The sequence below is a fragment of the Diabrotica undecimpunctata genome, chromosome 8, assembly GCF_040954645.1.
Source record: "Diabrotica undecimpunctata isolate CICGRU chromosome 8, icDiaUnde3, whole genome shotgun sequence".
Classification (NCBI taxonomy): Eukaryota; Metazoa; Arthropoda; class Insecta; order Coleoptera; family Chrysomelidae; genus Diabrotica; species Diabrotica undecimpunctata.
This window is the reverse complement of record NC_092810.1, coordinates 116238166-116265718: the sequence shown is the minus strand read 5'-3', so window position 1 is coordinate 116265718 and position 27553 is coordinate 116238166. Positions and strand designations below refer to the sequence as shown.

The window sequence follows — 27553 nt, the reverse complement described above, 5'->3', positions numbered from 1 at the left end:
CTATTGTAAATTTAAGATGACTATAAACTAAATTTATATACAATAAAATTTGGTCAAGTTACTTATTAGTTCCTGTAAAACATACCCATATCCATACTGACACGACTATACACAATATATCATCCCATCCTACACAACATTAATTGACAGCCTACCATAGCATGTATCATAGATTAATACAAATTCCGATGTCAAAAAACAACTTTGAGATAGAATTAAACATCATTAAGTAAATAACAGTAAACAATGGGTATAACGAACAAACAATAAATAAAATTTTAAATCTAAAAGCTATATAAGAAATCCCTGAAATTAGTGTTTTACCACCAGAGAAAAACCCAGTACCTTCTGCTTAATTACTTATACAAGCAAGATATCAACAAAAATAGCCAAACACATATAAACAAGTTAAGCAGATAAATTTATATAAAGCTCAAAAACTTACATCGCTCATACTGGTAGAACTTTTAATAACCGCATAGCAGAACGTAAAAGGGCTTTCAATAAGGGGTATATGCACTTTTAGACCAGAATCATTTTTTTAATGGCGAATTTTAAATTCTTTTATTAGAATTTATTTATTCTTTTATTAATTCTATGGAAATCGACCAATTAAAAAAAACATAGTTCTGAATGACAAACTTAAGGCAAACTGTTCTCCCCTCCCTAATCTATTCAGATAAAGACTATAAAGTGTAAACATATACCAAAAATAGATCTACTGAGAGGGGAAGTCCGTCGAAACAGCTGTAGTGACAAGAGTTTATAATAAATTTTATGGAAGTCTTGAAAACAAAAGTTTTCAGTGTTCTATTGTTATATGAAATGAATTTTCATCAAGTAACGGTCAAATCCATCACTCAAATATAAAAGCGTTGAAAAAACGAACTCAAAGGTTTTTGCAAAATTTGAGTTTCTCTATAGCCTAACGCTGAAACAATCTTAGAGCCTTATTTAGTTTTTAACATTTATATCTTCTCTACTGACTATATATAAAGTTTATTAATTGACATATTTTCCGAGATTGAGAATATCTGGAAAAAAGTTTGAAAAATTCCAGTTAGCTATAGTAGAAACCCTCAATTTAGAAGAGTGATATCATAGTTTAAACGCCGAATATCCTCAAATTTAAATGTACACAGCGGCCCTCGAAAACTGCCTGTTTTCTCGATTGCAATTTGCGTTTCCTCATAAGAAATTACAGAATATATAAAGTAGTATATTTATTTGTGCTTCTCTATAGTAGACTTGACCAGAAGTTGTACAGTGTAGCCAATTCTTGTTCACAAGTAGTAATTATGGTCATACAAAACCTGTATTCTTCCACGCAGCGATTATTACTGTCATAAAAATACAAAAAACCTGATTTTTTCAATAGTAAAAATTAAGCACAAAATTGTAATGAAATAAATTTTATTTATATGTTCCGTTTCGTTACATATTTAAATTTATAAAATAAAAATCGATATTTTAAAACAGTATTTTTCAATCGTTTGGCAGTTTTGGAATTAGCGACGGAACTCGGTTTCAATTCAGATCCACAGAAAGCCGTAAAACTAGTTTTTGTCGAGCGAGTGCCCATCAACAATAGTTCATTACATTGGCGTTTCTGAGGGTAGGGTATTTTATGCGATAAGTTTGTGTTATTGATAAAACGTGTTATTGATAATACGAGTGTTATAGTTTGTCATTTTATAGTAAATTTTTAGTTATATTCTGTGATTATTTGGTTTGAGTTTTATTGGAGTTGGACGAAAAACCGAGTTGTTCCAAGAGAAGACTGCAAAATTCTGATGTTGATTCCAAAAATGAAATGCCACAAAAGAGACGGAAAATGTTAACTTCCGAAGAGAAGGTAATAATACGAAACGTTTATGAAGGAAGTGTCGGCAGAAAAATGGAATTAAATGTTAGCCAAGCGGTCGACATTTGTAGCAGTTTAACAAAAGTATCCGTTAGCTGTATTTATCGTGTACTTAAAAATACATCGGAAAATAAAAAACAAGAAAAAGGTAAAACTAGAGGTAGGAAAAGCATTGTTTTGGATGACGAGACAAGGAATATTATACGTCGAAAAATTCATTCATTTTATTTTCGGAGTGAAATTCCAACACTGAAAAATATTTCTTAAGAGCTCGAAAACGATGACTCCTTACCCGAGATATGTCGTAGAGTCTTTCTTAACCAGGACGCTATAGAACTATAGAACCAACAGAAAAAGTATGCTATTAGAAAAAAATAAAATTATTGTGCGGAGAAGAAAATATTTAGAAGAAATACGCAAAATTCGCAGCACTGGACGCAAAATATGTTATTTGGATGAAACCTGGATTAACCAAGGTTGGAAAAGGTCATACAGTTGGAAAAGTTTGGCAAGATTTAAATGTCAAAAGTAAACGCGAATCATTTATAGAAGGCTGATATACAGGATTAAAAGCTCCATCAGGAAAGGGACGGCGTTTAATCGTCACCCATATAGGAAGTGATACAGGGTTTCTTGATGATGGTTTTCTTCAATTTGAGTTGAAAAAAACAGGTGATTATTAAATAAATTGAAAGGGAGGATTCAAGAATGGCTTACAGAAAAGGGGATTGCATACGAAGAACCAATTCTCAAAATTTAGATACTTGACATTGCACGGTTAAGGAAAAGTGAATATCTTAAATATGCTGTAGATGAAACTGCAAAAGATTATGGTGTCACAGTTCTGCGTCTACCACCTTATCATTGCGAACTTAATCCCATTGAACTTATCTGGGAGCAAGTGAAAGGAGAAGTAGCACGCAATAACAAAACGTTCAAATTAAACGAAATTAAGAAACTTTTGATTCAAGCAATCCTCCATGTAACTCCAGAGAAATGGGCTAAATGTATAGGCCACATAATTAAAGAAGAACATCGTATGTGGGAACTTGACACTCATATCAAAGTTTTGCTAGAGCCAATTATAATTACACCAGGTGGTGAAGATAATGACAGCGATAGCAGCACTGCATCTTCAGGTTTATACAGCGAATAATATTTTCTAATAGTTTAATAAGAACATCAGCATAAAAAAAACCAAAAACAAAAAAAAAACGAGAAGAACATAGTAAGTGTGTATAGTGTTTGTGTTGAAACACATCAAACATTATTTTTATTTTGTTTTTATAGAATTTTATTTTGTTTTATAGGATTTTATTTTGTTTTGTTTTATACTGTTTAAGTGTTTTGTTCATTTTATTTAATAAGACAACATGGCTCTTGGCCAACACCCATTTAAAAAAAGTATCGCGCCACAAGACATACCTCTGGGGTGGTGTGGAAACTGTCTTAAAATTTGTTTTAAAAAAATTTCATTGTGTAACTCTTTTGAGGACGGGTCATGTCAAAAGACGTTTTAGCGTAACTTCCGCGACAGCCGGTTGGTATCAGTAAACTTTCTGCAAAATTACTTCTTTTTTATAGCTTTTTGTTGTGGCATTCTGTATTTTTAGGGGAATGTAGGGAATGAGCCACAAAATATTTATTCATATGTTTATTTATTGACGTTTCGATCTCTATATCCAGAGACCGTTTTCAATTATACAAATGATAGTACTATTTATTTTCTATGGCTTTTCGCTTGTCGTTCTGTATTTTTAGAAATAATGTTGGAAATAAGCCACAATATATTTATTCAAATGTTTAATTTACGGCCGTTTCGATCTCTATAAAGAGACCGTTTTCAAACATACAAATGACAGATATATTTATTTTTCTATAGCTGCTTGTTTGTGGCATTCTTTATTTTTAGGGAGAAGGTTGGACATAAGCCACAATATATCTATTTACATGTTTAGTACATTGACGTTTCGATCTCTATTCCGTTTTTAAGGATAGAAAAAAAAAGAAAATAAACAATATAAGATTATAAAAATATATAATAATAAACAAATAAAATAAATATAACTATCATTTATATCTTTAAAAGCGGTCTTTGGATATAGAGATCGAAACGTCAGTAAAAACTTGTAAATAAATATATTGTGGCCTATTTCGAACATTAATATTTGAAAAATAAAATATAATTAACGTCAAAATAAAAGTAAGTGTACGTCACTGGATTTCCAAACGGCTTTCCGCATTTCTGGGCCTTTAAACGATGACTCACTCTCTCAAATAGTGAAATTATACTTTAGTTGTTGCATTTGTGGGCTTTATACAAAAATCCCATCTGCTTGCTGCACTATACATTTCTTGTGTCGCGTCATATTCTTAAAAAGCAACATTAGAAGTAGTAAAAGTTTATTTTTACTTATGTTAAAATTATATAATGTTTCTTAAAAATGGTGTTAGAGGATCAATATTAAAGAAATTAAAAAATAGTGAAAAATAAAAAAAATTTAAGAAAAACTACCTATCAATTAAAAAGTTAAATTATAAAAAAATATATACTAAATAAACAATTTTAATATATTGAAACACTTTGTAACTTCTGAAGAATAGGAATATACAACTTCTATTTCGTTTAAATATTTATTATTGCCGTATGGCAGACTAATGTAAAATGGCTTACAGGAATCTCCAAAGTTTTATGGAAAATACAACACCGGGTCCGTTTGCTTAAATTCAAATGTCTGAAACGTGTCATGAGTCTCCTGTCGGTATCTCTACCACCCCACTCCACACCGGTGCCGCGTTCTGAACAATCGACTACACAACACCGTGTAAGACCCACTTCCTTTTGCCCTTGGGTCTCACAATGTTTAGTATCATCCTCTCCAACGCAGCTGCTCTTTGCGCAGTCTTCTGGGCCACTTCTTGCACGTGCTATCCCCACTTACCAATCGGGTGCAATGACACTCACAGCCCTCAGCAACCATGCAGCTGATACTTTTCAGCTCTTATAAGTACCTTCCTTCCAATCTGTACATCTTAGATGCGTGGGGATTATAAATATTACCACTTACACCAATGTTTTACTGCGTATACCAAGAACTTAGTTTGGTCAACACGAAGATCGACTGTGTTACAAAAGTCTTTAAGGATAAAAATATCCAACGGGCTATGGTCTTAAGTCTAGAGGTAACTGAGGAAAAGCCAAAATATATAGAAATAAGAAATAATTAACATAACAGACAGAATTTAAAGATGTATAGCCATAAAGTTGAGATTTTTGATCACATGAACTATCTGGGACTATATGAGTCTCGGACAAATCTAAACTTTCTTGTATCGTCTTTGTTAATTCGAAATCTGAGTACAAAATCTAGTTACAAAATAATTTTGTTTATTTCTATTATTTTTAGATGCTGTTAACATCATCATGGATAGTAGACGTTTTTGCTTTCTCTGCAGTATTATCAACACTGGTCTACGTATATTTCACCAGAAATTTTAACTACTGGAAAAAACGCAATGTGTTCCATCGAAAACCTGTGCCATTTTTTGGCAATTTCAAGGCTGTAGCCACCATGAAATCAACAATAGGAGAATAGCTACGTGATGAGTATAACAGAGCAGCTAAACAACCTTACTTTGGAATTTTTGTTTTCGACGAACCGAAACTAGTAATTAAATCTCCAGAAATAATAAAAAATATAATGATAAAAGATTTTAGCCATTTTTCTGACAGAACATTCGCATTCCCAAATCACAATGAAGTAGAGTCAAACTTCTTATTTTTTATGCCTAATCCTAAGTGGAAAAAACATAGATCTCAGCTTTCTCCAGCTTTTACCTCAGGAAAGCTGAAAGGAATGCTTCCTATAATACATGAAGTTGGTAAGCATAAGTAATAAAATCTTCTATCTTATATAAGTTTGATAATAAAATAATAATTTTTATAATAAATTTTTTTGAAAACTTGGTTTCACAACACATGCGATCCAGTATTCTAGTGTATTATTTCAAAAAGGGAATTAAAAGTTCTGTTTATATATAAAGCATTTAGCGACTGATCTAAAGAATTACTGTTTTTTCTTGTGTATGTTAAAATAGATCTTCTTTTTTTTCTTCAGGTGCCCTCTTCTAGGGAAGTTTGACAATGACTTCTTCAAATTCTTTCTTACTTTGTGTTTTTGTTTTTAGTGATTGAAGGTCTAACTCAGTCCATTCTTTGATGACACAAAAAAAGACAAGACAAACATCTATACCGTAAATTAATTTTGACTTAAACGAATTGCAGAATATTGCTGTAGATGCTGCTTAGCTGATTTGTATCTGCTTTGTAATTTATTACATTTTTTGTGTTGGTAATATAACACATTTCCAGAAACAGCCTGTTTTTATAATTAGTTGCTGTTTGAAGGATTTCGACATTGGTTGGTATAGTCTAATAACCTGCGTTGATCGACTGTTCGACAACAGCGCATGTGTTTTTACCTTTATGGGAGTCATTTTTATGCTGGGTAATACGTTGTTTCAACCATTGGCTTGTCTGTCCAATATAGCAGCCTTCGCAGCATAGATTGTATTGCTAGTATACATAACTGGTGTCTTATCTTTTTACACGAGAAAATAGACTTTGGTTACTTATATCGCTGTATCTACCAATTCTGATGTTATTTTATGGTTTGAAGAGGGCTGTAATCTTATTTGTTAGATTATCAACGAAGGGCAATCTTTTATATGTAAAGTTTTGTGTAGCATCTTTATCCACTGGTCCATCATAATAATGGGAGTTGTAAATTAATTGTTTAAGGAGTGTCTTCGGATAACCGTTGTTAATAGATATCTCAAGTAATTTGCTCTGACTATTACTTAGAAACTGGTCGTCGCATATATTAAGTATTCTATTTTTTATAGCAAGAACTGTACTGTATTTCTGGTTTTTTGGGTGGATAGAAAAAAAGTTTAGAAATCTGCCTGATGCAGTAGGTTTTTGGTACCAATTTAGTATTATATGGTTGTCTTCCTTGCGGATTACTTTAGTGTCCAAGAAATGTACGCTATTGTGAGTTTCTCTTTCAACAGTAAATTGTATTTTGTCATTAAGAGAGTTAAACTTATTTAAGATGGTGTCTACCTGATCGTTTGGTACCGCACAGATAATGTTATCGACAAATTTGTATAGGAAAGTTAGTATAAATGGTAGGTTGATTGTGGAGTTTTCTATTAGATGATCTAAAGTAATGACCACCAATATATTACTTATCGGACTACCCATGGGAGTTCTAAAGATTTGACGATAAAATGTGTTGTTGAATGAAAAGTAGGTATTTTTAAAAAGGAATTTTAGCAATGTCAAAAAATTTTCCTTAGTTATGATTGTGTGGGGTGTTATTAGTTCCCATTTCAGGCGTATAATTAAATATACTAAGTCTTCCGGAATATTAGTGAATAGTGAGATTGCATCTACTGAGATTATTACATAATGATAATGTAATTTTGTACATTGATCTTATTCACAAATGTGAACGTATCTCGAGCATTAAAATATGTCATATCTTCAAAGGTATTTTGTAAAATGTTACACAAAAATTTGGAAAAATTATAAGTAACAGAGTTTATTGAACTAGTTATGGGATGTAGAGGAATATTTTCTTTATGGATTTTTGGTAGACAGTATAGTTTTGAAATTAAAGATTTAAGATGGGATTAAAGGGGAGATGGGATGGGCAAATTAAAGGTGGGAAATCACCAGGACCTAATGAGGTGCATGGTTAAAATTTTACAGCTATTAGAGGCATACAAAATCACAGCTATTAGGAAACTATTCAACATCTACGAGACTGGTTATTTATCAAAAGACTGGCAACTATCAGTATTCATTACACTTCCTAAAAAAGCCAACGCTAGAAAATGTAAAGAACATAGATAGATCATGTAAGCATGTAACACATACGACCTAAAACTAAATTGCAAGAAGACAAACATACTGATCATTAGCAAGAACACAAACATAAACGCCCACATTACAATAAGCGATACACCTTAAGAAAAAGTGAAAAAAGTATGCTATTTGGGCTGCAATATTAAGGATATTTGGAATTACAGCTAAAAAATAAAAACTCGTATTGAAAAGCCAGAAGCTCTTTTAACAGCCTTAGGAAGATTGTCTGCAACTTTGCTTTAAGTATCAATACAGGCATAAAAATTCTTGGATGAAACGTCTTTAGTGTCCTCCTGTATGGAGTAGAAAGCTGGAGCCTTACAGAAGATGCCACAAAACGATTAGAGGCATTTAAAATGTGGTGCTACCGACTTATGTTGAGGTTCTCACATATACACCACACAAGTACCATAACTATTCTCCAGAGGCTAAGAAAGGACAAAGAAATTATTAACACCATAAAAAACAGAAAATTTGTATACTTCGGACACATCATGCGTAATGATAAATACCGACTTCTACAGTTGATTCTACAAGGCAAGATTGAGGGTAAGAGAGGCCTTGGACGTAGACGTATATCCTGGCTGGCCAATCTTAGGAAGTGGACTGGTCTAACTTCATCTGATCTTTTTCGAGCTGCTGTAAATAGTATAAGATGGGTCAATGTGGTCGCCAACATCTCTAGAAGATAGGCACATTTAGAAGCTCAATTCATTAGACTCATCATAAAAATTTTAGTTTTTTTGACTTCAATCGCACTAAAAGTATGTTCGCTTAGATATTAAGGTGTTGAATGGGTTTCATAACTATTGGGTACATAGTTACATAGAAAATGGTATAATTTTTTTTAGAATTGTCAAAAATATACAGATGACATAGTGTTACTTTTGATTTTGGGTACTTCCTAATCATAAAAAACAACGATTAATCTTGGATTGGAATTTTTAGAAGGGTAAATCTAAAGATCTTTGTGTTGAGAAAATCTCATCCATTACTGCTCTATTAGAGAATACAGCACTTAGTCAGAGCGAGATAGCACGAAAATGTGGTGTATCCCAGTCATCAGTGAAAAAATTGAGTCAAAATCTCAAAGAGAAGCGACCTGAGACGTCAGTTTGGAAGGCCCGCTGTGGAAAAAAACCTTCAGTCAGAAGGGCCACCCATTGAGATTTAAGAAATAAGTTGGAAGATTTGTATGGCATGGGCTTCAAGTGTCGCAGGTCTGTTAAGAAGCCAACACTAACACCACAAATGCTCAAAAAAAAACGCTTAGCTTGGGCCAAGATCCATAAAGATTGGTCTATTGATGATTGGCGTAAGGTAAATTATTACAAATCATCTTAGTTTCGTACTTTATAATTGCATTCACATTCACAAATTTGCTTCAGCGATGAAGCCACATTTTAAATTATGGATGACAAGCTCCAGTTTGTCCGAAGACGTCCAGGGGAAAAATATGAAAAGGGCTGTGTAATTACTACAATAAAACATCCCAATTCAGCAATGATATGGTCGGTGATTAGTGGCAAAGGTATAAAACATTTGTATGTGGTAGAAGGAACCATGCGACAAGACAAATATAACAGGATTTTGCAGACAAAATTTGTTCCTCAAGTGAACGAATGGTTTGGTAACAGCCATAATTTATTTACACAGGATAAAGCCATATGACTAAAAGCATTATACATTTTTTGTTAAAACAAGAAATTCCACTCATGGCCCGGGAACTTACCAGACATGAAACCCATTGAATGGTAGTGCCAAAAAAGAGAGTAAACCAAAGAAATAATTACCAACAAGCTTCAGAAAAATCATTTTCCATTAGAATCACACCAAAAATTTAAAAGAAATCGCAGGAAACTGCATAAACAGCATGCCTAGGAGAGTGGCTGCTCTGCTTAAAGCCAAAAGTGGCTTAACAAAATGTTAATATTACAGTAAAATATTGTAATATGTGTGTTTAGATAGTGGATGACATTGGACCATGTCAATTTTCCACAAAATATTTGTATATATATATATATATATATATATATATATATATATATATATATATTTATTATTAAGGATAGAATAAGGATAAAAACATGGTTACTCGTTTTTTGTCTAGGGACCCATCAAGACATTTTCATTAAGAAAAATATTGTAATAATTTACGTTGTTTTGTTTAATAAATATACAAAAAGTTACTACCAATATTTGTGTTATGTTTCTTGCTTATAGCTAACACAGTTATATTTATAATTAATAATTATAAAACACAGAAAACTTGAATTATTTGTTAAGTGATTCTAATACATTGAGTAGCGACTGTAGCTATTGAAATTATTAATGAATAAAATTACTGTTTTTCAGGCGAGACTCTTCAAAAATATTTATATGAAAACCAAACAGTTTTAGAAGCAAAAGAACTTATGGCAAAATATAGTACAGATGTAATAGGAAAATGTTTTTTGGGTATTAATGCCCATTGCTTCGATAACGAAAATGCATTGTTCAGGGTTTTAGGACGAGCGATGTTTGATTTTAGTGTAAAAACAGCATTAACTCAAACTGCATATTTTTCTACACCAGGAATTGTTAAGTTCTTTAAAATCAATTTCTTTGACCAATGGATTATAGATCATTTTACTGAATGCTTTGGCAAATCTTATGAGGCCCGGGAAAAATCTAAGATTAGGAAAAATGATTTTATCGACATTTTACGAGATATGGAACGTAGAGGGGTTATAGATAAAGGTAAGTTTTAAAATATTCTTTTCTGATTCGATCTTAAATTTTTTTTGCCATAGTCCTAATTATTCTTTTTTTTGGCCTTAGGTTCAAGACCTATTTAGCCATACAATCGGTTGAATACGTAAAAACAATTAACTCCTACACTTCCTTTAAATCCAATTCTGACAATTTTCTAACCGTTCGTTCATTAACTCAATTTCCTAATCTTCCCATTGAAAACACTATTGGGTGACTATACAAACAGGATTGAACAGGAACACACACTTCACGCTTAGGTGCCCTTCATAGCAACTTTTTTTTACACAAACAATACAGGCAACGGTTTAAGGTAAATGACATAAAAGGAAAGACAATGGAAAATACTAAATCTAGCATCCAACCATTTTGGATTCATACAACACTGAAAAAAGGCAGTTGAGATGTTCCGTTTGGTACATTTGAAAAATTCCCATAAAATCGATCTAATACTTGGATTTTGACTACCCAAATAGAGAATAGAAGCAACGTTCTGCGACAGTATGATTTTTTGTTGGAAGATGGCTTGAAATAAAAATTTTATGGCTTCTTGATTATACCGACATTGAAACATCCAGTGGTTAAGGTCGTCAACACTACCATTACATTCACATATATCAGTTTCGAAAAGTTTTATTTTATATAGGTAAGCGTTCAGTGTAGCATGACAGCTCTCCAAAAAGGCATCTAACGTACATAGTATAAATTTTCCGAAAGATGAAAGAGTTGAACTGTTAGTAAAGGATTGCCACTCAATTTCCCAAGTAAATCTAACATGTTTCTTCCTAGCTAAAACTAATCCCGTTTGGGCAACTTGTTGTATTCTACACCCACTGAAGTAGCGTCTTTATCCTAATGGTCTACTTTTTCATTGCCTGGAATATTAGAACCTTTAACCCACACAAAGTTAACAATTCTTTTTAGAGAAGTTAGGATCCGGGGCTTTTCAAGCGCATCTACAATTAGTCTATTGGTATATATTACCCCATTTACATGCAGCTCACTTCTGCGGCAGTAAGTAGTGAATTGAAGTTGGCAGCTTGAGTATGTAAATACGTTGCTCGCGCTGCCGTTACTCATAACTAGACTTTGGCAAATATGCAAATAAAAATGTAGAAAATATGCGCATAAATATGGACGCGTTTACCCGAAAATATGCAAATATTTTACAAAATATGCATACAAATAAATAAAAAAATCGTAAAATAGTAACAATTTTATTTAAAAAAAAAAGTGTACATAACTAAATATTTCCTACTATTCATTAAGATTTACATTTTTTATTTTAAGTATCTACATCATTTTTAAGTATGAATAAACTTATTTAGAATTATGGTAACAATAAATGACCAAGTGGTGTTCAAAATTTTCTAACAAAAACTTGTGGCTTCTGTCTGAGTACATATATTTATATATGGAAAAACTTCGTTCACAAAAATCAACTGATGTAACGGGAGCATTTTTCAAACTAACCAAAACATTTGGTTCTAAATTAATTGTTTCCGAAATATTTCCAGCTAGAACACTGACTACTTCAGAAAGAATATGGTAACCTTTATTTTTTTCCATAGTAGCTTCAAATTTTTTTAAAATATCTTTTCCAATATTACCTCTAACGTTCCGACAACATGACGCAAATTCTTTTATTAATGCTGTACTTTCGAACAATGACAGTTTTGGTGATTCTAACTGAGTAATTGTTTTTTGAACAAAACTAAAATTTGATTTTATAAATGAAAGTTCTTGTTGAAGCAAGTTACTCTGAAAAGTTTGTTTAGAATCCAAAAGAGATTGAGAACTTTCATCTGTTAACGTATCAATTATGTTCTTTATTTTAACAAAATGATCTGCATAAAAATTAGCTGCTTCTAACCATGTTCCCCATCGCGTTAAAATAGGTTGTGGTGGAAGGGGAATGTTAGGTAGCATTTCTTTATAAAGTTGAATTCTTATAGGAGATTTAAGAAATACTTTTTTGACACTGGATATCATGGTATTTACAAGAGGAAACTTTTTTCGTATTTCCTCTGCAACTCTGTTTAATCCATGCGCTACACAAGTAACATGTATTAAATCTGGGAAAAATATTTTTAAATTTTGTCCTGCTTTCACCATATAAGGAGCAGCATCCGATAAAATAAGCAGTAATTTATTAGAAGGAATAGTTGTCGGAAGAAAAAAAGTTGCTAATGTTTCTTGTATAAAACGCGAAATTGTTAAAGCATTTGTTTTCTCAAGTTGCTGGCATGAAATAAGATGAGATTTTGGTAAGGTATCTTCTTTAAGAACACCAATCAATAAATGAGCAATATACTTTCCTGAGGAATCAGTGGTTTCGTCTACAGATATGTAAAAATAATTATCTGCAATTTCTTCCTTAATATTAATTAACACCGACGAGTATAGCCCGTTCACATTATTTCTTCTTAGAGACCGATCACTTGGAACATTAAGTTTGCAATATTTTTTTAGAAACGAACTAAAATTTACATTTGCTAATTTTGAAAGCGGTATGTTTGTAGACACTAATGCGCGACACAAGTTTTCATTAAAAGTTTCTTGCTCATCTAATTTTTTTGAAGTAGATTGGAAACATTTAGCCATTGAAGTTTGATGTTTTCCTCCTATTTTTCCTTTTTTTGCAATGTGTGAAGCAGTTCTCACATGTTAATCTATCTGAAATTTCTTCTCACATGCTATCTATAAATAAAAATAAAAACCTTTATTTTAACCCAAATTTTAAAATATAAAAATATACAAGGTGTTTTTGGTTAATCAAATAACTGGTTTGGAAAAAAAAAACACTCGCTAAGTGTTTTAAATGCAGTATTAATCCACAAATTAGTTTTTGTTACTAACCATTAGTACATCATATAACTTATTTTAAAATTTAACAAAAGTTTTTTTTTTGTTAATTCAATTACAATAAAAATAATTGTGTTTTAGAATAGCTGACTTCATAAAAAAAAGTAAAGGTGAAAATTTTTTTTAAATACACACCATTGTATTGTACCATGGACAATTTTTTCTCACTAAAGGAAGCTATTTTTCATTTAAAAACAATCTACGAGTACTAAATTTCAAGTAAATACGTTTATTGGTTTTAAAGTTATTGTTGTTATTAACTAAAAGAATTTAATTTTTTTTAATTTTAACACCCTGTATCTCGAAAAGTAAATAAGTTTGACCCCTCATTAACTATATCGTTTTGTTCAATTTTTCGAGAAGTATCTTCAGTCAAACGTTGTAAGTGTCATTTGGAAACACCCTGTATGTATGAAATATTAGATATTTAATAGAAAATATTAGATACTTACAATTTTGCCACAGACTGAACAGTAGATTTTTCCCATATCCATAGACAGCTCTTTATAAGGTTTAATCCAAGTTGAAGCACTGGTTGTTTTAGGCATTATAAAATCACAATCTTCCTTTTTGTTACGCACAACGAGTGTTTACGCTTTGAATATCAAAACAAAAATGATTTACAAATCTGAGCATCAAATTAGAAATGTTTAGGTACCTAATTCAATAAACTGGGAGATTTTGGAAAATCCCTAAATTAGGAACAAAACTATTAGCCGTTTACCTGCTGTTAAGATACAATAAATTGTAGATAGATTTGGGGATTAGATCATAAAATGCAAATGAGCGAACCCTTAGCGATTATCCAATAACTGAATGCCTCAGTGACCGAGACTTTCTAAGAATGTTGAGGGCTACTTAAATTGATCTTCTTTGAAATTGTAAATGTTTTGTACCTGTAGAGATTACGTACTTAGATCATTTCTTGATTAAAATGACTACAAAATTTTAGACAAGAATTGAAATAAATTGGTATGTTTAACAATTTTCAAATACAGTATAAAAATCTGAACTTTTATGCACTTTATGCAAACTTTTATACAAATATGCCAAAATATGAAATATTTGCATAAAATATGCACAATATGCAAAATATGCAATATGCATATTTGCCGAAGTCTACGTCATAACACTGCTGCTGTCATACGCTCCCTTCGTTGGCGACTTTGTAACGCAAATCAAGGACTTGCAGTGCGAGTGACAGTGACTGTTTACATGCTGCTTGCTGTCTTGTCGGTGCACCGTCTTATTTGTTTGTTGTTTGGTACACTTTTCGTTAACTATGGTTGAGAGGTCTACAAATGATTTATAATAAAACGAAAATTATGACCAACCAACCAGAAGAATTTATAATTACAATTGTACAAACAACTATACAACAAGTAAAGGAATATATATACATATATATATATATATATATATATATATATATATATATATATTTGGGATAACTAGTTAAATTAAATAAAGAAAATCAGACCGGATAAATAAAGAGAAGGATACGGTTGGCTTGGGTATCCTTGGGAAAACTTTCCTATATACTAAAAAATAGAGAGTACCCCCAATATTTAAAAACAATAGTCTTTAACCAATGTATACTTCCAGTTCTCACCTACGGTTCTCAAACTGGACGTTTACAAAGGAAAACATGGAAAAAGTGGCAAAGACCCAAAGAGCCATGGAAGGGCAAATGCTGAACATCATGCTATCAGACAAGAAAAGAAATACTTGGATCCGCAACAAAACAAAAGTGACCGATGTATTAACGCAGATAGAAAAACTTAAGTGGAAGTTCGCTATACATACCATAAGACAGAAAGACGATAGATGGAATATGATGATTATACACTGGAGACCATATAGTTACAAACTAAAAAGAGAAACGCCACAAATGAGATGGTCAGATTACTTGAAGACACACGCAGGTCAGAAGGGAATACAATCGGCCAACAATAGAAAGACGTGGAAGAATGAAGAGGAGGCCTATGTCCAAAATTGGACAGCAAGGACTATATAGATAGATAGATGGTTGAGTGGAGCAATGACCAAGTGCTGAAGTTTTTAGGGCTATATGCTAGTGAGAGAATATTGTGGGATTCTTCATATAACGACCACAAAAAAAGCACAACTTACCCAACGCGCTTTGTCCTTTAAATTTAAATTCGGTCCTTTAAAACGATATTAATTGCTTTACAAACTTCCGGCACAGTCAGCGAAATTGCTGGTGATGATACTTTAAATAAATAAAGCAAAATTTCGTCTGGTCCCAGTCGTCAAATGGTCAAATATCGTAAAGTTATTGCCAAGCGTATATTTGGTGATATTTGAATTATTACTTTAGTCTGTTTTTTTATTATGGGCTCAATTTTCTGAAGCAAAAATTCAAAATCTATGCTTGTAATTTGCAAAATTTAAAAAGTTCTCCTGATTCCTTACAAGTCAGTTCATTGGAAAAGTTTGTCACATTTCCTCTGTTAAAAAATGTTTGAAGCCATTTTCTAATTATTATCCAAATTAAAGACTTTTTCGGCATCGACGTTTTTTTCTACCTCATTTGTTTTTAAAACGTTTAGATATTTTTGGAAACTTAAAACACACAGAGCTGTCGCCACTGTAATTTCTAGGCCCTCCATTGCTGATGAAACACTCATGTAGCATTGTGGTAGCTGTATGTAAACAGTAATTTGCCTTAAATGCTGCCGTGGAATTATTTCGAGCAGGACAGTGGGCAGCGCGAGTAGCAGTAGCCATTACTGCTGCTGCTGAGATACAAAGGGGGTATACGTGTTTAGAGAAGTGTCTTAATGCAAGAAGGAGGGACTGTGAGTCAGATAAAATTGTATATCGTTCAAAATATAATGTGCTATTATTTATCCAATACAACGCCTTGACAATGGCTACCAATTCAGCTGTGAATATTGCACAATCTGATTTTAATTTGCACTGAAAATAATCTTGAATATTGTCTATGTAAATGGCACAGCCAACACCAGCAGGCGATTTTGAGCCTTCATTATAAATTTTATAAAAATGGTTACAGTCTTGCAGCTTGTTTTGTACTACTAAATCTTTGTGAACAATTGAAATAGATGAAGGGACTACTACAGCAGGTGTTTTTTTTATAGAGGATGTCATAATTGGAGCCAAAGAATGGAATCCCTTCTCTATTAAATGAATATTGTGATAAATTGGAAAAAGCAACAGCTAGAGTTGGGGAGTTTTTATTTACCCACCATTTGTTTGTTAGATTTTCAACTAATTATTCTTATTACAAGTTTTTCCATCCATATGGTTAAATTTTTGTATAAAATTTGTAGGTTTAATATATTTTGTACTTGTTTTAAATATACAATAAAAACAAAACTAACGTATTGTTACAGATATCGGGTCAATTCAGGGATCAAGTATGCAATTTTTCGCTGCTGGTTTTGAGACTACAAGTTCGACCACTTCGTTTACTCTTTACGAACTGTGTCTGAACAAAACAATACAAAATAAACTAAGAAGCGAAATTCTCGCCAATATAAGAGAGAATAAGGGAATAACGTATGAAGGTGTTATGCAAATGAAGTATTTAGATCTGTGTATTAAAGGTAGGTAATTTTCTATTTATTTTTATTTTATACTACGAATACCTTTTTTATTAGACAGCTGCCTTTTTTAAGTGACTACTTCTCATCGTACGGTATACCTCTAAAATGTGGTCGAAAATCCCGAAAAGATGGCCAAAATATGAAATCGTTTTTTTATTTGCATTAAATTTGACATCCGATGGTTTTTGAGGTCGCTAATTACGAATTCGAAGTCGAAATTGCAAAAAACAAAATGGCGGATGTAATATGGCGGGTATAATACACATATTATCTATTGTTAATACATTTAACTCATTAATGCCCAAAACTAAATTTTTATCAAAACGAAATCAAAACTTTAGAATGAAATAAAGATGGGTTGTTTATAATAGGACCTAAATATTATGAAAAAGAGCTCTAGATAGTAAAGTGCGGGCTAAGACCAAAAGGAAGGCTAAGGAAAAGATCGGAGGATGAAGTGGCAGCGGACGCGAAAATTTTCTAGTCGTGAGAATCTAATGAAGATCGGTGCGAGACTGGTAATGTTGGAGGCGTAGTTTGGAGGAGGCCAAGGCTCGATTTGAGCTGTAGCGCCATTGAAGAAACGGTACAAGTGAAGTAAAAAACACATTTTCATGTTATTTTCCATCTTCTATAAACTTCTGCTTATAAATATGTAACGATAAGAGTACCAAAAAGAACTGAAATGCTATTATAAAATACCTCAATCAATTATGGGAGCTTATCGTCTATGTTTCACCTAGCTCAGTCTCTCAAGTGTAAATCCGTCTTTTCTTAAACTATGAATTAAATAATCAAAATTCAGTTGATAACAAATAAAACAATGAATTAACTAATCAAATTTATTCATAATAAAACAAATTAATATTTAGTTTGCAAAAATAACCCTGCCAAAAGCTTTGCAATAAATAAATTTAAAACTGATACTTATGGCATCGATGGGTTGCTTGCTTCTGTTAAGATGTTGCCTTCAAATTATGGGGGTAGGTCTTGTTGTTGCCTCTAGAGTATGTGGGTAGGTCTTAAAGACAGCTGCAGTTATTTAGTTCTACATTATTTCATAAATTCCATAAATTATTCAAATTATTCCATAAATTATTAGATAAACCCAAGAAATTTCTGTAGACCATAAAATCAACCTTATTCCATATTACCTTCTTTTATAAATTTCGATTACAGACAAAAAAATATATCCCACCGCGTTAGAAAAGCTGATTGACAGAAAGTAGGAAGTGACTACAATGAAGAACAGCACAGATGCCATAGAACGTATGCCTATAATAGAATTAGCTCTTCTGTCATCATAGAACATATTATTTTAGTCTACTAAATAGAAAGAGAGAGGCTGCTAACTATTTTTTGATAAAAAAATAGCGAAAAAGAAACTAAAGGATAAGGAATTAATAAATTATTAAAGAAATTAAAATAAAATAATGATTTAAATATAAATTAACAAAGATGTTACGTTTATAACGTTACAAATACTTTGTCCAGAACTCCCGTCACAATCATACTTACAAATAAGATGCATATTTTTTTTGTTTTTTACAGACAAAATGTTCAAAACGTCTTGAAAAAATAAAATACGTTCTACTATATGATGCAATAAAGCCTGCAATTTAACTTCCGCAAAACTTTCTGTGATTGTAATGTTAGTGCGTGATGAATGACATTTTCTGCTTTTATCCCATCATTCTAAGATGGATATAATTTTCAATTATTTTCTTCAGCTACTTTCTTTTGACTGGTACGTTTCGAAAACTTATATTCCATTAAAACCAAAATACTTCAGTCGTCAGAGACGAAAATGCCCCTCAACCTCTAAAAATCATACGAACAAGCTGAATTGAGCCAATAATGTCAATTTTAGGGTACCAAAAAAGATGGAAAAAAGTTTACCACTTTTACCTTCAGGCTCTCCTTTAAAATTCCCCTCGTAGGGGGGAAAAGCGCAAAAAAATCAATTTATTAAGAATCCGTACGCCGTAGATAAAAATGTTTTAAATAAAAAATGTAGCTGAGATAGAGAGTAGGGGAGTGGTAGGAACAACGAGACGCAAAACTTTCAATGACAATACCTTTTTTATTAAATGCTACTTTAAACTTATATTACAAGTCTATATTTGGTATATGAATAAGAACTAAAAAATCATGTCGGTTTTTAATAAAAACTAAAATTATTACCTCAAAAATATTAAAATTAAAAATTACTAAATCTCTTACAGTTTTTTTCAATGTGGGAATACTCAGACGCAACACAACATTATTTTACGTTAAGACTGTCAAAATTTAATTTAAATTTTAAAAGCCAACTTTGGCGCTAAATTAACCCTTGTATTACAGGGGGCGGCAAAATCATTTTGTCTCTCTTTAATACCAGTGGGACATCTGGGACAACTGGAAAAAAGAACCTGTTTTCACAATGAGCGCTTTTTCTAAAAAACGGTATTTCAAAATCATTTTCTTTTAGTTGAGACAAGACTTTGACTACATAATCATAGCCATGTATGTCTTTTGCTTAGAGTTAAATTCAACAAGCACATATTTGGACAACAATTAAGATATTTAAAACCAAGTGGTTCGGGATCTTCACCAATAAAATCCTCTCCTCCGCTAAAATCTTGTAATTCCATCTTATTTTCAACTTGTTCATCAGAATCACCTACGTATCTAATACGCACCTAGTTAATTTTTTCTGTCTTGTTGTTTTTTTTTTAGATTTAATCAGTTTCATTTTTTTCGGAGTATCGGTAGCTATCATCTTCTTTTTTTTCTGTTTTTTTGTTGCCCTCCCCAGATTTTCTTCTCGGAGTTTTAGGATAACCCTTAAAAACTGTTGGGGTACCAAAGGTTTTCGTGGTATCAGTATTACTTAGACCTGGATTTTCTACATCTACAGATTCATTTATATTATCAACAGCAGCTTCAACTGCAAAAGTGGCCTGTCTGTGACAAAACTTAATAAAAAATCTTATTCAGTGAAGACATGACGATCAAATGGAAATATTCCGGTTTTTCGAAAAGCGCTTATGATGTTAACCTTTCGTCATTGCTCGTGGATATGCTGTCCCCACACAGGCTGCTACGTTATAAATTGTAAATGTCTGACCGGGATGGTTTATCATACATGCATCTACTGCAGCATGATAGAAAGTTAGGTTAGGTTAGGTTAGGTATAGTTAGGATTGTAACGCTATTATTTTTACATTAATTAATTGTCTCAGTCGATAGATGACTTTAATAATTATCCATTAGCAATAAAGAAGGGTTTTCTCTGGTGCTACCACTGTGCTTAATAATTTGCTTAACAGATTGCACAAAGCACTCTGTATTCATCCAATCTGTTTTTGAAGCTAGTCCTAAAGTTCCAGGGGCGACCGTTTATCATAAAATCTTTAAAGTGTACTCTCAGGAATACCATAGCAGGAGGAATAGCTGCTCCAGATGCTCCCACAATACAGTATGTTATTAAGAGCGCAAGTGGCGAACGTGGAATGCTCGTACTAAAGTTTCGTTAGTTATATCGTAGTCCTACTAATCTGTCGTATACCTCTTTCTGCAAACACTTTTTGGGACTTTTGAACGGTAACGGTTCCTGTCTCATCTAAATTATAAATGGGACTTCCATCTCCAAGCACCGGGAAATGCTTTAAGATAGTTTCAAGTTTACTGAAAATTATTTCAACGTTAAATTTATTGAAACCGGTTGCATTTGCAAGACTACAACCTTCTGCGGTCCGAAGGGATAAATTATTGGAATGAAGTTTCTGATATCCTTTCATCCAGGCAAGTGAAGCAATTTGTGATGTATGCCAGTTTGCTAGAACTGACTCTTGATAGACCATAAAATATTTTATAATATTTACCATAAAAATTGTTTTACTTTGTAATTAGGATATAAACCGACGCTCTCGTCTTGCTGATGTTTTTTAAATATCTGTGAAGTGTTTAAAAATATAGTCCCTTCATTCGTGCTGCTTGCCATATAGAGGTGCCACCTGGTACTAGTTCAATAGCCTGTCTTATAAGATCTTCAGAGAATCTTCCTATTTTCGGATTTGTTGTATTTTTTCTTGACATTTTCTTTCTGCAAGAGAAATTATTTTGCAAATGATCTGGCTTATACAACTATAACAGAGTAGTGAGACAGTAAAGGAACAGTGAGACGCGTCTCACTGTTTCATCCACTGTGTTGTCTCACTGTTCCTTAAAAATTCGTTAATAAAAGTCGATTAAAAAAGTTAGCAAAATGTATATTTACTATGACGCACTTATTTCGAATGACCAGCGATAACTAAAACATTTCTTGTTGAATCTCAACGGTTTCTTTTCTTGTTTTCTTCACTGCAAGGTGGTAATAGGCACGTTCGTTTAGTTTTACCAGATAATACCGAACGAAGTAAGCTCTACCCAGTTTGTCTCAGTATTACGACAGTCTCATTGTACCTACCTCTCCCCTACTAGTTGCTTAAAACCAGCTCCTGTTAAGTTGCAGGATAAGATTTTTTCAGCACCGACTTTCGAAAATGATTAGTAATGTGGACAAATAAGTGTACACATTCGATATAAACTTGTGTAATAGTATTAGTTAATTAGATAACCTAGCATTACAATTGGTTTATTTCTTATTATATTAGCATGTGCATCTAATTGGCAAAAATTATAATCTTTCTTTGTATCAAATACCAAAAAGATGACCGACTTATACTTTTAATGATATCAGATTTAATTTTAACTGAATACACCCGAGTTGGTTTTTCTAAATCCAGATTATTGATTCAACGGTCGTTCTTATTTTTGGAACTCACTTCAGGGGCAAATGTAGCATAAAAGTTTTAGAGTATTTTTAATCACAAAATGTAATTTACAAATAATAAGTAGGTATTACAGGTAAACATATTTAAAACACTATAGATTTTTAGTACTTACCAAATTCTCCAATATTAAAATTGACATATTTCAGAAACACTACGAAAATACCCAGTTTTACCGTTTCTGGATAGAAGATGTTTAAATAATTATACTATACCTGGAACGGACCTTGTAATTGAAAAAGGCTCTAGCGTTTACATTCCCATGTTTGGCCTACATTATGATGAAACATATTTTCCTGAACCGATGAAATATACCCCTGAAAGATTTGAAGACACGAATTACAATACTAATGGCTTGGTGTATTTTCCGTTTGGAGAAGGTCCTAGAATATGCATAGGTAAGTATAAGTTATACTTTATATTTTTGTGTTATTTATAATATTTGTGCAAGAGAAGAGAAGTAAGAAACATATTAAGGTGACTATAAGAATTCAATTACTATACGTCATAATATCAACCGATATAACTGGAAAATGAAACATCTTAAACAAGTTTTCTGTTTGCGACATTTAGTATTAAAAATTAACATTGAAATAAAAATACTTAATAACAATAACAAAATAACAAATATACAGGGCAGCCTTTATAATATACGTCAACACTGTTGTATAAATATTTGAATCTGAGACGATCATAGTAAATTTTAAGACTTTGATAATATTGTTCCCTTCATAAAAAAGAAGTTAATAAAATTCTAGAATATTCACGATCACATCGAAAAATCCTGAAATGTCGAATGAAATTTGGAACGTCAGAAAATGTATATAAATATATTATGTTGTAAGAGTTTGAATATCAGTTTTAATTAAGTTTTGAAGTTTATAATTGTCAATCGGCTTAAGTATTGTAAACAAGTTGGTATTTGAATAAAGTTAGTAATCCTTAAACGGACAAGGAAAGAAATTAAAAAATAAATAGATTTTAATGTATGTTTGGTATACATTTATTTAAAAATACATAAAAACAACATTTTTTTTAAATATACACTGAAAAAAAGTTACGAGGTGTATCTCACAAGATACATTGCCCTATAAATCACTTCTTATGATAAAGAGCAAAACAGTTCCTAGTTTGTTTTCCAGACACCAAGCATAAACGCACTTTACACTTTTCACATTAAACTATAGTTTGACCGTCAGTACACAGTTTATATCTTCCTCTGTCAATAAACCCTGGAAAGTGACCTACGTTGTGAAAGCGAACGTCATCTGTTAGACGAGGAGCTGCAGGAAATTTGATTCCTTTTTGTGATTGGTGATCCGCACTTGAGCATAGAGAGTTTCTTACGTTTTTTGAAACAATCAGGGATCTTCCAATATTTCCATGAAATTCTTTTAATTTTTCGTGCCTTTTTCCCAAAGCTTCCATATTTCTTCGATAAAGAAACCAAGCATTATTCACCGCGATGTCTTTGAGCTGGCTGAAAATGCAACGATACCCCCTCCTCGATTTGAATGGTGTTTTATATAGTGATATAAGCATATCAGACAGATCAACACCGCCCATGTGAGTATTATATTGCCTCACTATTTGAGGACACTCGTCGTCAACTTTTTTTTATGTTCTTTACTGTACCGTTTTACTTGAAGCACTGGGCTGTGGGAAAGGTATGAGCTAGCCAAAGTGACACATTTAGGATCAGCCCACTTGACTACCGCTATAATATTTTTATTGTCAACTTTGTAGTCAAAACTTCCGCGGCCTTCTTTGACAAGTGCTTTTTCTGAATCTAGTATATAACCTCTTAGTCTGTTGCTGCGAATAGTGCCAAGATTTGCCAATCGTTTCTCTTTCTTCAGGTATTCTATTAGTTCTAAAGAACAGAAAAGTTGTCGAAATAAACCACACATTCATTGGGATTTAAGATGGTTCTAGACAACTGTATAACTGTTTTGGCCCCGAGTCCCAAGTATTCCTCATAACTGGAAAATTGTGTTTTTGTAAATGTGCTTGAACCTGTATATACCAAAAAGTCATAAACAATATCTGACACTTCAGCGTGAACAAATATTTTTACTCCCCATTTTTTTGGTTTTTAAGGCATATCTTGATTTAGGTTACCTGCCTTGGTCATCATTTCATCAACAGAAAATAATGTCTCTTGTTCCAATGATAAACATTTTTTACGGACTTTTTCCAGTATAGGCCGTATTAAATAAATAACCTGTCATCGTTCGCATGGATGTTGTTATCTTGAAAGTGTATGAGTCGTCTAAGCTTCTTGAATCTCTTTACAGGCATAACTTTAGCGATCATTTCATACCGAGTTTCAAGACTCCAATAATCTTCAAAAGCAGGCATTTTCACCACACCCATTAGTATTTCCATGCCAACAAAAGATTAGATTTCCAATGGCGTCGTGTTGATAGATACACCTGTTGGTAATGTGGAGTATAGATTAGTTGATTTGATGTATAGTCAAACAAATCGTCATCAAAAAATCGATGAAAATACATCAATGGTGTAAACTCTTTATCGGGTGCATAGGATGAACGTTCTGTTGGAAATTTAGTGTGTTGAAAGTCGAGTTTTCCCCATTTATAATTCTCAGATCTCTTTTTCGCAGTTTTTGATCGTGATGGCTGGTCGTCTCCTGATTCTGAGTCACTGAAAGACACTACTGGTAGGTTAGAAGTGTGATTGTCATATTCTGGATCAGAGTCGTCTTCATAATTACTATAAATGTCCTCACTGTCTGAGGACTTTCCTATATCATATATATATATATATATATATATATATATATATATATATATATATATATATATATATATATATATATATATATATATAATGGATTATCATGAGAAATCACTGATATCACCGTCGTATTCTGTCGACCATAGAATCTGTTAGTTGGTATCTGAAATTACGAAAACGAAAAAAAAAAACAAAAGTTTTGTCTAAATCTGATTTGATAGACTTTGATTTAAATTTGAATTTCCTACAATTTTATAATTTTTATACCACCGTACAATTTTAGAATTAATATTTGCATCAATAAATTAAAACAATATAATTTTTGACAATACGCCAAAAGATACCTGAATGGACAATGTGAACTACAGGATACATACAAAAGACAAATGTCATATTATAAGAAGAATACAAATTTTTCACTTCACAGTAAAACTATTATATTGCCATTCTTGTTTACTAATATGTTATTAACAAAATAAAGCAAATTCACAAAGAAAAAAGAAATATAATTAATATTTGTCTTACCTCATCAATAGACTGCTTATTCGCCATGTTGCAACTCCACTAACTCGAACCTACACTTGAATACAAGCTTATTTCTCATGCGCATGTTGCTTTCACTTATAAAGAATGAATGTATCTTCCAGTATAATACATTGCCCGGCTCGCTCTCGGCTGCACAGAATTTGCGTTATAAATTATCTATGGCAACGTATCCCAGAGGATACAGCAAGCCGTTTAAGGGTTAAATAAGTGTATCATTAGTCACAGCGGTGGGATTAAAGAAGAAAACATGAAAAGGAAAAGCAAAAGCGCAGGCAGGTGAAGGAGATGCGTTGACAAGAAGAAGATGAGAAATATAGGCACAAAGAAAAAGGGGAAAAGCAGAAGTGCAGAGAGGCGAAGGAGAAGCGTAGAAGAGGAAGAAGAGAGGCTTAAAAAAGTAGAGCTGGAAATCATTAATGAGTTGTCTCAAATTTACGAAAATTGTAAGTTAGAGGTAAATCAAATTACTAGTAGAATATATCAATTAGAAGAACAACAGAACGATATAAAAACCGGTTTAGAAAATAAAATAAAAAAACAACAAAACTGTTTAGAAAATAAAATAGTACAAAAACAAAACGAATTAAAATCTAATTAAGAAAGACAAATAGTTGAGTTAAAAAGAAAAATTCATACCTAAGTTTCTAATGTTGTTTCAGCAACTAATGTCGAATCTTAACAAACAGCTTTATTACCTTCTATAGTTGAATTAGGCACAATTAGAACTAGCAAAATTTTTAAAACACCCACATTCAATGGTCAAAGAGCAAATGGTCGGAGGGAGAAAAAGATGGCAGCTTTCTTAGTAGTGTCGTTTCGAGGACAGGCAGCAACCGTCTTTTTCAATTTCTTCCCCAGGATGCACCCAGTTATATCTCCCTCGTTCAAGCTTCAGATTTCAAATTTTTTTTTTTAACAAGAAGCACCCTACTATAAAATCCCCAGTAAGCCTCTTATTTACAGACTGTATGGTTTCTCTAAGCTACACAAAGTTGACATTCCTATTCGTCTAGTTGTCAGTTTCATCAACACTCCAGTTTCTATTGTATCTAAAATCATCCCTTACACCATAAATAACTTTATCAACTTCATCCCCCAATTCACCGTGTTTAACTCTCACCAATTAATTGAAAAACTTTAACTTATTAATCTTAATTGTAATATTACTATGCTATTCTTTGATATTATCAATTTATTTACTTTAGTATCCAAACAGGAATTAGTCTGGTTAACACACTTCTTACAAATAAATCTATATCTCCCATCAACATTTTATTTATTTTAAATATTCTAATAATTTGTCAGTCCCAAGATTACTTAGTTTTCAATAACAACTTTTATCAACATCCTGATTGTTTAGAAATTCTACACTGGTTCCGATATATTGATGACTGCTTAGTCTTCATTTCAGGTAACTCTAAATTAGCCCATAATTTACTTTATAAAATCAATCAAATTCATCCTAACGGTACTTTTACCATAGAACTAGAAACTTCTAACTCCATAAACTTCTTTGACTTATCCATCAACAGACTCAATGACCACTTCAGATTTGGTATCTTCCGTAAACGTACAAACGTAATTTACTATGCATCTTCAGGTCAACGGTACATGATAAACTACATAATGCCTATACAAGGATTATTATTAAATGTTTGAGAAAACAGTTAAAAAACTGTTATGGTAAACATTTACCATAACAGGTTACCATAACAGTTTTTTTTAACAGAAAACTTAATATAATATAAGGGTTATTTTAAGAGGTAAAAGAAATATTAATTAATTTAAATATTAATTACTTCGAATCATATTAGAAGGTAAAATAAAAAAAAAGTAAAGTACTCCTAAACCTTATTAGAGAGTAAAAGATCTGTAGGAAAACGCCAGAACTCATGGTTAAAAGACCTAAGAATATTGTTTTAACTGATCATCCGAAGAAATATTTCGTGCAGCATTTTTCAACGCAACTTAGATTACCAATCTCCGAAAGGAGACAGCGCAATAAGAAGAATAATGCTTTAAAATAGTTTATATTTTGTATATGTAGTAAACACAACAATATTCAAAATACAATTAACCGATTTATTATTTGCTTTTAGGAGAACGATTTGGACTTATGTCTTCTAAGCTCGCACTGATATATGTGCTAACGAAATTCGAAGTAGAAAAATGTGAATCTACTCCCGATCCATTGGAATTTGAGCCCAAATCTCTTGTTTTACAATCTAAAGTTGGAGTTCCTATGAGATTTAAACATTTAGTTCCATCGCCCGCATAAAACAAAAATTGAAATATAAAATGTAATCTTATATACCTTTATTAATATTAGATGTTACTCGTAGTTACAGTTTTATTGTAATTTAAAAAATTCAGTGAAATGTATTCTTATGATAAATTAACTAATGCAATATATTAATGTTTTTTTTTA

The 27553-nt window shown here is 32.0% G+C and overlaps 1 protein-coding gene across 1 annotated transcript; it reads left to right on the top strand.

Moving 5' to 3' along the window:
• Positions 1–5430: 5430 nt before the first annotated feature.
• Positions 5431–27553, top strand: LOC140447895 (cytochrome P450 6k1-like). Its single transcript, XM_072540815.1, has 5 exons — positions 5431–5746; positions 10152–10535; positions 16793–17005; positions 21969–22217; positions 27225–27553. Exons 1-5 carry the CDS (start codon positions 5566–5568, stop codon positions 27401–27403), a joined length of 1206 nt encoding a protein of 401 aa, XP_072396916.1. The 5' UTR covers positions 5431–5565; the 3' UTR covers positions 27404–27553.